A 15,528-nucleotide genomic window follows, 5' to 3' on the forward strand; every position below is an offset into this window, starting at 1 on the left:
AAAAAAAGAAAAGCCAGGCACAAGGAGCATTATCTCTTTCTAACCATTTAGAATACAAAGCTAGACATACGGGAAAAGCAAATGCTCAATAACTATTTTTCCTGATATTTAATTCACCTCCTTAGAGATGCTAAAATCTTCAATGCTAACATAATCCAAACAATTATATTTCATTAATATTAATTTACAAATAAATACAATTGTTACAAAAGTTGCAGCACTTCATGTTATATAAGTTTTATTTTAACTGGTACCCTAGTTAGAAAAACTAAACAAAGACATTCAATACATTTGACCATCCAATAAAAAGTTTTCATTATAGGCTATTATTCACATGCCTACAACATACCATTTTTTCTTCATAAGTAGGATCTGGTTCTTGGATTTCTTTCTGCTTCCCAGGTGATGCATCATCAAACACTTCCTGAAAGGATGGGAAAATGTGGAATTGTCTAAGAAGTTTACACCATTATTGACTAATTTCTACCCAAATCACTTTCTTAATCATATATTCCTGCCACAAATTTTCTAATACTTAAATCCCTGTCTTCTAGACTCATAGGAAATGTAGAAATTAAATACAATGGGGATAACAAGCTATCTAATCCAAATACGGATATTGTGTGGCTATTACCTAAATTAAAATACAATATTGTTACCAATATCACAAACCTAAAATAAAATTTCCTTCAATAAAAGCCATATGGGCAACAGGTTCTCTTTTCTAATTTGTAGTGGGAAGTGGGGTTTATATGATGTCAAATGGGGGAGGCTGTTCCCTTCTTTTAATCAGAAAATTCTAATAGCTGCTTTGTGGGGGGCACAAATGTACACCTGAAAAGTACCATTTCACTCTGATCTTTATCTTTTGAGATATTGCAAAAACAATACCCCTCAGTCTTAACTGAATAAGCTGACTCTTAAACTGTATGAAATGTCTTTTTCTTGCAAATTTATTCTCCCTGAAATCTAAAATGCCAAACAACAAAAATCAGCAACGATTTTTACATTGCAAAGTTGTACTTATCCATTTAAAAAAGTACAGAACACTTGATAACAGCATGATTTTCATAAATGCAGAAATCTGTGCTTGACAATTCCTGCTACAATAAAGCTATCCAGGGCTATAAAAAAGATATCCAAGGGTTCAAGAGCAAACCATTTGGGGAAGTTGATGAAAACTGCCAACTTGTCTGCACACAAGTTTGCTTTCAATGCCACTAATTTTAAACCTCCTGCAGTCATAAAACGTAAATTACATAGATCTGGTAATCCAAAGGGAGTGGAGGGGTGGTAAGAGAGGCAATCCTCCATACCAATCATTTGTAACAAATTCCCATCACTGTAAACTACAGAATAATCTGTTTTCCTATTCTACTAGACCATGCTCACCACTAAAGTTTTTTAAAAGACTGCGGCAAAGGACTTACTGGTACAACTGCGCTGCCATTTCCTCATTTGTATTACTTTTACACTAGCTTACCATATTAGCGCACCATTCCCTTCATTCGCCTTTGAGGATGGGAAAGTCCCGGAAACCCTCATGCTGGGGCTATTAAAATATCTTAAAGCCGTCCAACACCAAGAATGCAAATCTTAGGAGCAGCAACTTCGTGCCCAGATATCGCCAAGCCATGGACAGAGCAGAGGCCCGGCTTGGCAGCTCCCTCTTCCGACCCCCAGGGCACCGGCACAGTCGCCATCCCCCAGGCCCACGGGCCTCAACAATCAGTGGTTGTCTATTTAAAATGGCTTTTAAATTTAAAAGGGGGGGTGGTGTGGAATTGGAGGCGGGAGGCAAAGGCCCAAAAGAGGGGTAGCTCTGGACTGGTCACTACTAACTCATTCATCCACTCACACAGCCCCCACCCCCTTCACATTACATAAGGGGTCCAGGACAGCTGCTGATGCTCTGGCTGCATCCCTGGGGTTGGAACAGTGCCTGGGAGGGGCCTCTTCTCCCTTCGCGGGAGCAGCTGCGCCTCGCTTATCCCCACAGCGCACTCGGCCCTCTGGCCTTCGCCATTGTTTCTGCCCCAAACAGATACCGCCCCCGCCGGGACCCCGAGGAAGAAAACGGGCCCGAGTCCAGGGATGCGCCGCCTCCGTGCCTGCCTCCTTCCCGGAGGAGCTGCACAGCCCGAAGCCCTGGATCCACTCCCGGGAACGAAAACCTCAGTTCCCAGAGATTGGAAGACACGGTGGGGACCTGGTGGAGCTCCCCCTCGGCCACGGGGACCCGGAACATCCTCTCTGGAAGGGCGCCGCAGCCAGGTTTGCTAAAGCTGCAGCAGCAGCAGCAGGTAATTTACATGCAAAGTGTCCAGAAGCCACAGGGAGTCGGCGGCGGGTGAGGAAGCACGAGGGCGCCAGGATGAGCGCACCCTGTGGATCCCAAGGGCGCGAGCCCGAGTTTGGTGCCGAGTGGAGAGGGCTCGGCGGCTGAGTGAGGCAAGCCTGACGGGGCCGGGGGGGACACCCGCTCCCCGCGCCCCCACGCCGCCCTCGGTCTCCTCACCTCCATGTCGGCGTCCGCGGAGCCGGCGCTGACGGCAGAGGAAACTGCCTGGGACACGACGCCCTCCGGGCCGCCTTTGTTGCTGCCGTTGCTGCCGCCGCCGGCGGCGAAGGCTGCAGATTTGGAAGGCGCGCTCTCCGGCGGCGGGAGTGGCGGAGGCTCGGTCGCGGACGACATGATGTTCCTTCCGTCTGCGTCAGCCGCTGCTGCCCACTGAGCCCCGCAGGGAGGGAGGCAAAGGCCTAGGCCTGGGGGCACGCCGCAGCGAGCCGATGGCTGGGCAAGAGGACTCCCCGAACTCTCCCTGGAGCCGAGGCTCGGTGACTGGCCTGAGCGGCACCCCGCAGCCTCCTCCCGGCCGTCGGCCTCCTCCGCGGCGCTGAGGGTTCGACCCCGCTTTTTGCCTCCCGGCGGGAATCGCGTCGACGGGAGTGGGCGGGGCCAGCCGGGTCGCCGAGGTCAAGGGAGGCGGGCTGTTTGAGAGGAGGGCGGAGGGGGTGAGGGAAGGGAAAGGAAAGCGAAAGAGACTGAGGCTGGGAACTAGCTTCACCTCCTCCACTTCTTGCTACGGCAGCTACCCAGCTCGCCAGCAACCAGGACAACTACCTACGCCACCGCTCTCAACTCTCGCGATACTGCTGATTGCCTCGCTAGAATCGGAAGGCGCATGCGCACCCTTCTGCCTTTTCCCCCTCGCCTCTCACACCTCCCGGGCCTCCGGCGTGCTCGCTGGGCGGGGCGGAGAGGGAGTGGGCGGAGCCTCTGGGAAGCCGGGAGCAGTTCTCGGAAGAGTTTGCTGGCGCGCCTTTGGCATCCAATTGACTTCACTCCTCCGGCGTTCTTACGGCTCTGGGTCCTTGGCTCTGTTATCTGCTTGGCCTGGCGGAGATTGGCTGCATTTCCTATAAACTTGCCCAGATTTTGCTGCTTGTACTGAAACCTGGAGGCCTGTGCTGGCTTTTAATACTTGTGACACCTGTACTTTAAAAGTGTCGCCGTACGGCTGGCACAAGGTCGTTCGTTAACCCGTGACTGCTCGCTTCCTTATTGTCTCCAACAAAATGTCTTATATTGTGATTTTAATAGGAACCTTGGTGGCTTGAAACCTTCAGCCGCTGCCACGGAGAAAGACCAGGCTTTCTACTCGCTGAAAGAGTCTCAAACCCACAGAGGCAGTTCTACCCTGTCCTGCAGGGTCAATAGGAGTCGAAATCAGCTCGATGACAGTGAGTTTGGCGATTTAAGTACTTAATCTCCACTTAATAGGCGAATCGATCATCTAGAAATACATTGTGTTACTGTGAAAAGCTTACCAGCGAGTTATAACAATCCCATACACAACAGAAGGAAGCACACTGCCGGCCCTGCGCCACGTTCACGTTTGCTGTGTTTGAATCCATTGTTGCAAGTGCTATGTCAATCCAGCTCCTTGAAGGTCTACCAAGCGTGATATCCCCCCAAGAACTGGTCGCTCCAGTTAACATGTATGTGAGTGAAAGTGGTAACATCGCTTCTAAGGAGCATTTTGGTTGTACATATTCCAAAATAGAGTGGGTCTTTCTTTTAGCGTGGCATGGCACACCAAAACAAAAAGAAAACAAGAAACCCACTGCTGTCCAGTTGATGCCCTCTCATAGCGGCCATCTATGACATGGTATAACTGCCTCTGCAAGATTCCAAGACTGTAATCCTTTACAGGAGTAGAAAGCCTGTCTTTCTCCTTCAGAGAGGCCGGGGTTTCAAACAGCTGTCCTTATTGGGCTGATCTCAGCCGAGTGTGTCACCACTGCCACCAGGTCTCCTCCCTGGTACACCAGCGGCCTTCCAAAAAAAGTTCTTGGTGGGAACTTTCTGTTATTTTTTAAACTCATTTTTTCCACAGACTTTTTAAACTCTCCTTATGTTGAATATTCTTCACCAAAACCACAATTCAAAAGCCATCAATTCTTTGGTATTTTTTATTCATTGTCCGGCTGTCTCATGCATGAGACCACTGAAAATAGCATGGATTGGTTAGGCACGCCTTAGTCCTCCAAATGACATATTTGCTTTTTACCACTTTAAAGAGTTCTTGTGAAGCAGATTTCCCCAGAGCGTTACTTTGTGTGATTTCTTAACTACGGTATTTCATGGGCTATAATTGTGGATCCAAGTAAAATGACATCTTGACAGCTTCAAACTTTTCTGTTCATCATGAGGTTGCTTATTGGTCCATTTGTGAAGATTTTTGTTTTCTTTATGTTGATATAATCCAGTCTGAAGATTCATCTTGGATCTTCACCAGGAAGCGCTTCAGCAAGCAAGGTGTGTCATCTGTAGATTACAGGTTGTGAATGAGTCTCCCTCCAATCCTGATGCTGGCTTCGCCAGATAGTCCACCTTCTCAGATTATTTATTCCGCATACGGATGGACTAAGTATGAAAGAAGGATACAACTCTGCTGCACACCGTTGCTGACTTTTAACCACATAGTTGCCTCCTGTTCTGTTCTAGCAAATGCATCTTTCTCTCCATGTCCTTTTCCGGATTCAGCTTAAACTTCTAGCAGTTCCCTGTTGATATACTTCTGCAGCCATTTTTTAACTATCTTGAATAAAATTTTACTTGCATGTTATATCAATGATTTCCACATTCTGTTGGATCATCTTTGTTTGTAATGGCCAAAAATACGCACCTCTTCTAGTTGGCTGCCCAGGTGTGAACTTAGCACAGAGGAGTGAGCACTACCAGCAGGGTATCTATTTGGTGAAACGCTGGCTTTCCATCCAATTCCAGGAGCCTTGTTTTTTGCCAATCCCTTCAGTGCAGCTTGGCTTTTTCCCATCAACACCGTCGGTTTGTACCATAGGCTACCTCCTGAAATGGTTGACTGTTCTTTTTGGTACTGCGAGTCGTTATATTCCTTCCACCTTCTTTTGATAAAAACTTCCTACATCATTCAATATTTTGCCCTGGTTATTAGGTGCTATCAAGTTGTTTCCGACTCACAGCAAACCCATGTCCAACAGAAGTAAACACGGTCCATAGATCTCACCCAAAGAATCCTAAATATAGCAACTAAGTCATGAATTGTTTTCTTCAGTCCTTTCTGCTTGAGAAATGGCAAGCTTGTTTTTCTCTTTGGGTTTTCTAATTCTAGGTCTTCACACATTTCATTGTAATCCTTTCCCTTCTTGAGCTGCCCTTTAACGTCATCTGTTCAACTCTTTCACTCCACCATTTGTTTATTCACTAAACTCCATAGGGGAAGTTTCAGAGTCTCTGTGACATCTATTTCAGTTTTTCTTTCTTTCCTATGTCTAATGAAATCCCACCACCCACTGTGGTCACTAGTGTTCTAGTCTTGCGATGGTCTCTAAATTCTGGTGGGATATACTAAGTATTATCCACTTTCTCTCATGGACTTGTTCTAATTTTATTCAGCTTTGACTTGAATTGTCATACGAGCAGCAGATGTTCTACTCCACAGTTGTCCCCTGGCCTTGTTCCAGTGCATGATTGGGAGCTTCCTCATCAGCTCTTTGCACAGATGTGGCTGGTTTGATTCCTATGTATTCCAGGAGAAATTTGAATTTGAAAAATTCAACTTGAAAAAGGGCATTTCCAATAAATAGGTGGGTCTTACAGAATTTTATCATGGGGTTTCTAGCATCATTTCTGTCACGAAAGCTTTACTTTCTAATTACTGATCCTTTTCTTTGTTTCCAACTTTCACATTCTACTCACCAGTAATTATCAAGGCATTTTGATTACATTTTTGATCCAGTTCAGACTCCAGAAATAGGTAAAAATCTTTAATTTACTTATCTTTGGTAGTTAGCAACCCAGTGAATATTAGCTTCTTTATATAAAAACACAGTAGTAGATAACAAAAGAAGAGAGCTTTGGGTTGAATCTTTCCCTAAACCATCAAACACCAAATTAGAAAGTGCAATTCTCCTTTTTTCCCCCTAATCATTCTATTAGGAGCTCATACAACTCTTATCACAATCCATACATACATCAATTGTGTAAAGTGCATTTGTACATTCATTGCCCTCATCGTTCCCAAAACATTTCCTCTCCACTTAAGCCCCTGGCATTATGTCCTCATTTTTCCCCTCCCTCCCCGCTCCCCCCTCCCTCATGAGCCCTTGATAATTTATAAATTATTATTTTGTCATATCTTGCCCTGTCTGACGTCTCCCTTCACCCACTTTTCGGTTGTCTGTCCCCCAGGGAGGAGGTCACATAGTTCCTTGTAATCGGTTCCCTCTTTCCAACCCACTCTCCCTCTACCCTCCCAGTATCGCCACTCACACCACTGGTCCTGAAGGGATCATCTGCCCTGGATTCCCTGTATTTCCAGTTCCTATCTGTTCCAGTGTACATCCTCTGGTCTAGCCAGACTTAAAGTGCAATTCTCTTAATAAAGATATGTCATCAAGAATCAGAACTAAATTTTTAATAGACTAATTTAGGCTCTCTAAAACATCCTAAACTCATTTTGCTTCCATTTATTACGGAATTAAAGCACTTCTATTTGATAACGAATTTGTATTCTACAGATTGTTATCTGCCCTACAGGGTGTTAATCATTTTTGTATTCCCAGGTGCCACATTCAATAAAGGTTTATTTATTCATGAGTTAAGGGTAATGGCTACTTTTCAAGCTGTAAGATGCCAGGAACTATGTAATGAACTAGAAAACAGAATGGAAGAACTAAACACATTGCTAGGCCAATTCATCGGAATGTCCTATGAAACAATGAGCCTAAACCTCTAGTCCAGTGGTTCTCAACCTTCCTAATGCCGCGGCCCTTTCATACAGTTCCTCATGTTGTGGTGACCTCCCCCCAACCATAGCATTATTTTCGTTGCTGCTTCATCACTATAATTTTGCTACTGTTATGAATGGGGCGACCACTGTGAAAGGATCGTTCAACTCCCAAAGGGGTTGTGACCCACAGGTTGAGAACTGCTGCTCTAAACCAAGAAACCAAATCCCACGTAGTGTTTGGATGTATATATGCAACCTCAATAGGTTCTCTCTCTCTCTCACACACACTCTTATTTTAAAAATATATATTTTCCAATTGAACTTATACAGGTATAAAACGTATTGACAGCACTTACAATAATCAACTATGGGAACCAGCCTTAACCAATATTATTCTTCCATCTACATAAACTGAAACTCCAAACTCCATAAACAATAAACCCCCCTTCCCATCTCCAGGAGCCCTGGTGGCATAATGGTTAAGCATTGAGCTACTCACCAGAGTCAGCAGTTGGAAACCACCAGCTGTGCTGAGGAAGCAAAATGAGGCTTTCTACTCCCATAGAGAATTACAGTCTCATCAACTCACAGTGGCAGTTCTACCCTATTCCAGGGGGTTGCTATGAGTCAGAAATGACTCCGTGTTTTTGGACAGTAGTTACTATGCCACCAGGGTGTGTGTGTGTGTGTGTGTGTGTGTGTGTGTGTTTTATCTATTCATCTGTTCATGAGCATTTAGATTGTCTTCACTTTGGGGTAACTGTGAATAGTAATATAATGAGCACTGGTGTACAAGTGTAAGAGTGGAATTGCTAGGTAATATGGTATTTCTTGGGTTGGCTTGTTTGTTTTCATCTCTGATAACCATTAATAAACATTGGTCCTTTATATGTGTGCCCTTTCTTGTCTTTTTATATGAGGGAAGTAATACAATATTTGCCCTTCTGTGAAAGACTTATTTCACTCAAAAATAATGTCCTGAAAGGAACCCTGTTGACACTATTGGATGAGTGTTAGACTGCTAGCCACAAAGTCAGCAGTTTGAATCCCCCAACCACTCTAGAAGAGGAAGATGAGGCTATCTGTTCGGCAAGGATTTTCAGCCTCTGGAGCCATGTAAAGGGTCCTTTGAGTTGGAATCGCCTCGATGGCAGTGGAAATATTTCCAGGTTCTGTCCACATTGTAAAACCTTACCTACTGCTGTCGAATCAATTCCAACTCATAACCTTATATGCAGGGTTTCAGAGATTATAAATCTTTACAGGAACAGACAGCCTGATCTTTCTCTTTTTGAGTGGCTGGTGGGTTTGAATTACCATATATACTCGAGTATAAGCCGACCTGAGTGTCAGCCGAGGCCAAAAACTGCATTAAAAATGTGATGAAAATCTCAGCTTATACACGACTATATACGGTCCTAGCCTTTTGATTAGCAACCTAATGCCTAGCTCACCAGGCCACCAGGGATCCTTATCCACATTATAGCACACATCAAGACTTTGCTTCTTCTCTCGGCTTAACAGTAATGTGTGTGTGTGTGTGTATATATATATATATGTATATATGTATGTGATATGTGTGTGTATATGTCTATTCACAGCTATTTAGTGTGACCCTATAGGGCAGGGTAGAACTGCCCCTTTTAGTTTCTGAGACTGTAACTTTTTACGGGAGTAGGAAGCTCCTCTAGAGTTTGGTGATTTTGAACTACTGACATTTGGGTTAGCAGCCCAACTTCTTATAACCATTATGCCACCAGGGTGTGTGTGTGTGTGTGTGTGTGTGCCTGTGATTTATCCATTCATCTGTTCATAAGTATTTTGATTATTTTCTCTTTTTGGTAATTGTGAAGAGTAATATAGTGAACACTGGTATAAAAGTGTAAGAATGGAATTGCTAGGTCATATTGAAGTTCTATTTTTAGGTTTTTAAGGACCTATCACCCTGTTCTCCCCTATAGTTGTTCCATTTTGCATTCCTACCTGCAATGAATAAGGAATTCAGTTTCCTCACATCCTTGGCAACATTTGATATTTTCTAGTTGTTTTTGTTATTGTTGATGTTTTTTCAGATTTTATCCACCCATATACCATTGGGATTTTTAATTTGCATTTATTTAGTATATCGTTGTGGTTTTGAATTACATTTATTTACGTTCTTTTCCGTGAGCCCTGGTGGCATTGTAAGGAGCTCTGGTTGGGTAGTGGGTAGGGTTGGACAGCTAGTTGCAAGATCAGCTGCTCTCCGAGACAAAGATGAGGCTTTCTACTAACAGAGAGATTTACAGTATGGGAAATCCAAAGAGGCAATTCTACCCAATCCTAAAGCATCGTTATGAGTCAGAAATGACTTGATGGCAGTGAGTTTGTTTTAGTTTCTATGTTCTATTTGCCTAGAGAAACAAAGGAAGAAAGAGAGTCAGGAAGAGGAGGAAGATAAGGAATGTGTCCTTAACTGTTTCCATGAACAACTGTCTCTATTGCATTGAGATCAGAAGAGCTGGATGGTACCCAGCTACTAACATTACTGAACATTTTGATCAAAGTTTTCATAGAGTAATCCTGATAAAGAGGGGAAGTTGTGGATCAAGATTTCAAACATTCACAGACTCCTGGCTTTCTGGAGCCATAGAAGTTGAATGAACACCTGAAACTACTTGAGGCAATCTCCCCGGGGTCCTCAAACTTTTTAAACAAGGGGCCAGTTCACTGTCCCTCAGACCTGCTGGAGGGCCAGACTATAGTTTAAAAAAAAACAAACTATGAACAAATTCCTATACACACTGCACATATCTTATTTTGAAGTGAAAAACAAAAAGGGGCAAAAACACCCGGTGGCCTGGATAAATATCCTTGGGCGGCCGCATGTGGCCCGCGAGCCATAGTTTGAGGACCCCTGAACCTACAACCACAAATATGCTATGAAGCCTTCTTAAAATCAAACAATAGTTTAGCTTAATAAGTAAAACATGTCTTGAGCACGATGCTCTTTTAAGATCAAATTGAGAACAGCAACTTAAAGGAACCTATCCTTAGCAATCTTCGGGTGCAATGAATGTATGCTAATAGGAAAGGGCTCACTCAGCACAGGGGCTAAGAATAGTTGCACAACTCCCACAGGAGAAGCAACGTCACTGAATTACTCATGTAGAAACTGTGGACTTGGCGTATGTTTCGATGTATATATTCTAAACAACAATAAAATAAATAAAATGTAAAAATGTTATTGAGCCAAGTATTTGATTCTGCTGAACTTCAAACAGAAAGAATGCCCTTTGAATGGATATCCTGTAAGCTTCAACTACTCGAATGTTTAATTTTTCAATTGAGTTCTGGGGAAATGTCCCTGGCCCAATAGATGTGCCATTTCCTAGTTTAACAAGAAATATCTAAGAATATATGCTTATCAATATTCTCTCACTTTTCAAAAATGAATTCCCATGATTATTATTAACTAGTTTTATTTTAAACAATATTCTCTCCCCCAAAGGAGATTCTGAGAAAGTGCTGTCTAGTAATATAAAAACATTTTTAATGTATAGAATAAATATTTTTATTTATTTATTTTTATTCTTTTCTTTTTTTAGTCATTTTATTAGGGGATCATACAACTCTTATCACAATCCATACATACATCAATTGTGTAAAGCGCATTTGTACATTCATTGCCCTCATCATTCTCAAAACATTTCCTCTCCACTTAAGCCCCAGGCATTAGGTCCTCATTTTTCCCCTCCCTCCCCGCTCCCCCCTCCCTCATGAGCCCTTGATAATTTATAAATTATTATTTTGTCATATCTTGCCCTGTCTGACGTCTCTGAATAAATATTTTTAAAATGTATTCTTAAGTAGAAATTATATTTAGTGTATATTCAGAATATTTATTCAATCTTTACAGTATTAGCTAGAAATCTTGGGTTCTGGTTTAGAAATCCTAAAATTATTCTTAAGTATATAAATGAAAGGATCTGATACCAAATTATGGAAAGGAACAAATACCAGAAAACACAATAAATAAAATTGCCCCCAAAATAGCAATTATCTTTCAAAAAAAAAAAAAAAAACTTTTTATTGCCTTACAAGTCAGTAACTAATAAAACTGAATAACTATAAACATGATATTTCTAAATTCTCAAGAGTAATGACAAAATCAGAATGTGCTCCTCCTCATAAAAAATATCTATTAAAACTAAAATCTACAACTTCTGCCAAGAGCTTTAATATTCTCAAGCACACTCAGTGCGTGCAGAGGCAGAAACCATTTTATATGGGCAGGCCAAAACTCCAGGATAAACAAAGAACTTTAAAAGAATCAAATAGAAGGCCTGCACTGCCTGACCTAAAAATCTACCACATAGCCACAGTGGACAAAGCAGCCTGGTCCTGATACAATGAGAGATACATAAATCAATGAATCGTAACAGAAAACCAGACATAAATGCATCAGCCTACCAGCAACTAAGTTTTGACAAAGGACCTAGAAATATCCAACGGGAGAAAGTCAGCCTCTTCAACCAAATGGTGTTGGACAAACTGGATTTCCATATGCAGGAGAATGAAACAAGACCCATAGTTTTCCCCATGCAAACTCAAGGTGGATTAAAGACTTAACTACAAACCCCAAAGCTCTCAGGATCATCAAGGAGAAGGCAGGAGCAAACTTAGGGGCCCTACTGCAGGGCACACATACACTACCGCGTATGATGGAGGAGCAATACACAGCAGAAAACAAGAGAGATGACTGGGACGTGCTGAAATGACATCACTGATGCACATCAAAAGACTTCATCAGGAGAGTGAACCAAGAGGCCACACACTGGAAAAAATGTTTACCAACACACATTGGGCAAAGGGCTAATGAGCAAGATATGCAGAACTCTACAATAGGTCAATAAGAAAATAACTGTTCGCTGAAAGTGAAGTACAAGGGCTAACAACACATGAAAAATGCTCACGATCACTAGCCATCACGGAGATGCAAATTAAAACTACAATGAGATGCCACTTTACACCCAAATTTTTAAAAACCAAAACAAAAGAAAACAGCAAAAGCTGGAGAGGCTGTAGAGAGATTAGAACTGGTGTACACTGTTGGACTTGTAAATACATGCAGCTACTATGGAAAAATGATATGGCGATACTTAAAGCAACTGGAAATCGAAATCCCATATGATCCAGCAATATTACTATTAGGCATTTACCCTAAAGAGATAAGAGACACAACACAAGTGGATGCATGCTTTTCCATGTTCATAGTAGCACAGTTCACAAGAGCAAGAAATTGGAAGCAGCCCAAATACCCAAAAGTGGAAGAATGAATACAGAGACTATGGTACATACACACAACGAACTACATACATACAATGAGATACTATGCATCTCTAAAACACAACAATGAAAGCATGAAACACTGCATGACATGGAAGGACCTGGAAGTCATTATGCTGAGTGAAGTCAGCTAATTACAAAAGGGCAAGTATTGGATGAGTCCACTACTATCAGGAGAAATACCAATTAAACAAATCTAAGGGACCAATTCCTGAACAAAAGTGGAGAAAGCTACCTCCTGGCCATGAAATATCCATCAGCTCCCTTTTATGCACCTCACAAGAATCACCTTGAAGGAGGAAACTTCACATTGTCTGGGGTCACTCCTTCAAGAGGGGCAGAATGGTAGAAGGCTATCCACTTGAGGCTACACAACACGAAAACAAGCTGGGATAAGTCAATGGGTCCCAAGTAAAGGGAGAACCTTGCCAGAAAACCAAGCCAAGACCAGGGGAGAGGAGACCTGCCTTTCACAGGAGACACTGACAGTTCTGTTGGTGACTATGGTGGGTGATTCAGGAGAAGTAACCTCACATCAGGAAGGGATTAGACACAATGGTTGTAGGGAATTTAGTGGGGCAATGGACCAGATTTTATATACCTAGGTAGACAAATGAATGCATTTCTACCCAACCTTCAGTGCATCAAGCCATGGACTAAACACCATGATGACCTTGGATGCTGACCTTGCGGGCAGTATGGCATAACCCAGGGGCCACACCGGAGGACTTAATATAGATACCCGGCAGAATGAACTGAGCCCTGCCCCAAAGGTGGGGTACTCAGATGGGAGAGGAAGTAGAGAGTGGTAGCCCTGGACCTGTAGAAGTGGTGGTCATGGGAACTTGGGAGGGGGGAACCCCGGTTTGGTGGGTGTTTAATGGAAAGAGACCCAGAATCACCATATATTTAGTACCTCCATGCCCCCCTCACAGTGACAGATTCAAATATGACAAAGGGAAAAGTATCAGAACCTAAATGGCAAACACCCAACTTGTAGAAGGCTATGGAGGACACTGGGAGTCCCAAGTCCATCTGCAGAGCATCTAGTTAGATTAAGATGCTAGCAGATCCCCTCTAGCAATAGGCAAAGGTCTTGAACAGCTTTATTATCAGAGATCATTGCAATCGTGATTATATGGGATTGAACTTGATATGTGGTCAGCTGACCTCCCTCTTGACCCAACTTGAAATTGTTCTAGATGCAAGTATTTCTTGCTTGTTCCATGACAAAAAATTTCTTCCCTGGCCTTTTAAATATGGATGGTTGTCTTTTCTTTCTTGCTCAGTATTTGTATTTTTATCTTTTATTATTATTATATCCTTACCACTTTATTTTGTTTCTGTTTCTTATTGTTCTGTTGGGTTCTCTAGTTTGTGAAGCACAGAAGCAGTAGATGCATAGAGATAATAACTGATGCAAGGGTTTATAGGGGCAGTTGGGTGGGGGTTGGAAGGCAGGGAGGGAGAGGGGGTTGGGGAGCAAATAAGGTGTGCAGGAGCAGGGAGGGAACGTTAGAGCTGATGGTGATTACACAAATCATTTTGGAAGAGATTTAACCATGAAAATAAAATATTCTGGTTGATTGGAGTCATAATTGTGCAATCCTGGATATGATTGAACTATTGACTGGTATGATATGTGGATTATGTGCCAATAAACATGAAAAAAATTCACAGTCGTCGAAACCTACAGGGCAGTTCTACCTTGTCCTGCATGGCTGCTATGAGTTGGCATCCACTCAATGGCAGTGAATCTTGAGACCTGAAGTGGGAGGAGGGCCATCAGGATTTAATGACTGTAACTGTTTGTTGGGATAGCAGTCAACAATCTGAAATGTATTACTTTAAAAAATACACACACATACACACGCACACTGTCACACTCACACACATCAAGCTGGGTTTTAAAAATGAAAAGCTGGATTTTTCTTTCCATAAAAAGCATGGCATTTGTCTCAAAGATTACACTAGTTAGGGCATTGATAATTAATGCATGCAAATGGATTTATGCTGTCAGATCAAAACATCTAGGTAGCTGCTAAAAAAGAGTGGAGGGTGCTTCAGAATTTAGGAAAATAAGGAGTCCTCAAACTTTGTGGGAACATTCCATTTTCTCCTAACTGCATTATGCCATGAAGTTTTTGAAGCCCTCTCATTGACCCATGAAGTGAGTTCAGGACATATGTGAAGATGATTTTCAAGATCTCAAGGTTAACAGACGTTTGTCCCACAAAAGAAGGTTAAGGCAATATCAAAGGCAAATATAAAATGCCCTTTGAAGCTTTTCCTCAGCCCAAGCAGCAGGAAACCCACCTTCTTTGCCCCCACACAATCCATGTGGCACCCGGAGCCATGCTACAAGTGTTCTTAAAACAGAGTTGAACAATACTACAGCTGACCAATGCCCAGTGACCTGGAAGAAGTTCAGGGAAAACCATAAACTTGGCAGTTGAATTACAGAGTAGGATACTTTATATGTTTCAAGATACCAAAATATCTCTCACTTAAAAAAAAAAAAGCAAACAAATACAAAAACATGAAGGAGAAGGAGAAAGAAGAAGAAGAAAAACCAAAAAAGATATATACTCCAGTGATGCTCATTGAAACTTATGTTGAGAGTTTAAAGAAGATCAAGGCAATGAATCTAGATAAACTACAGTCAGTCTTGTCTGTGGCTCAGTGTTCTTCATCTGCGTTTCTGTAATCATTTATTTCTATATACAAAGGACTGAGTCTTTTGAAAAAAAGAAAGAAAGAAGATGTGTTTTAAAATTTTAAAACCTACTCCCCACTTGGTAAAATGTTCCTTAAAACAAAGCCAATAACAACACATTGGGCCTCCACTCAAGTACTCCCTCAATGCAAGAATATTTTCTTCTATTAAATTGGCATTCTATGATGCCCACCTTCCCGACACAAC

At 42.4% G+C, this 15,528-nt stretch overlaps 1 protein-coding gene across 1 annotated transcript in view; it reads right to left on the minus strand.

The window, feature by feature from the left end:
- Window positions 1-3,119, minus strand: part of SMARCA5 (SWI/SNF related, matrix associated, actin dependent regulator of chromatin, subfamily a, member 5) — a 53,174-nt gene extending 50,055 nt beyond the window's left edge. The window contains exons 1-2 of the mRNA XM_004708748.2: window positions 2,519-3,119; window positions 350-424 (exon numbers count right to left, since the gene is read on the minus strand). Coding sequence (XP_004708805.1) covers window positions 350-424; window positions 2,519-2,695 — 252 coding nt within the window. The 5' untranslated portion in view covers window positions 2,696-3,119. The remainder of the gene's footprint in view (window positions 1-349; window positions 425-2,518) is intronic.
- Between the last annotated feature and the right edge of the window lie 12,409 nt (window positions 3,120-15,528).

The sequence above is a fragment of the Echinops telfairi genome, unplaced genomic scaffold (assembly GCF_000313985.2).
Source record: "Echinops telfairi isolate 266 unplaced genomic scaffold, ASM31398v2 ScPeMD7_5868;HRSCAF=6743_0, whole genome shotgun sequence".
NCBI classification, from domain to species: domain Eukaryota; kingdom Metazoa; phylum Chordata; class Mammalia; order Afrosoricida; family Tenrecidae; genus Echinops; species Echinops telfairi.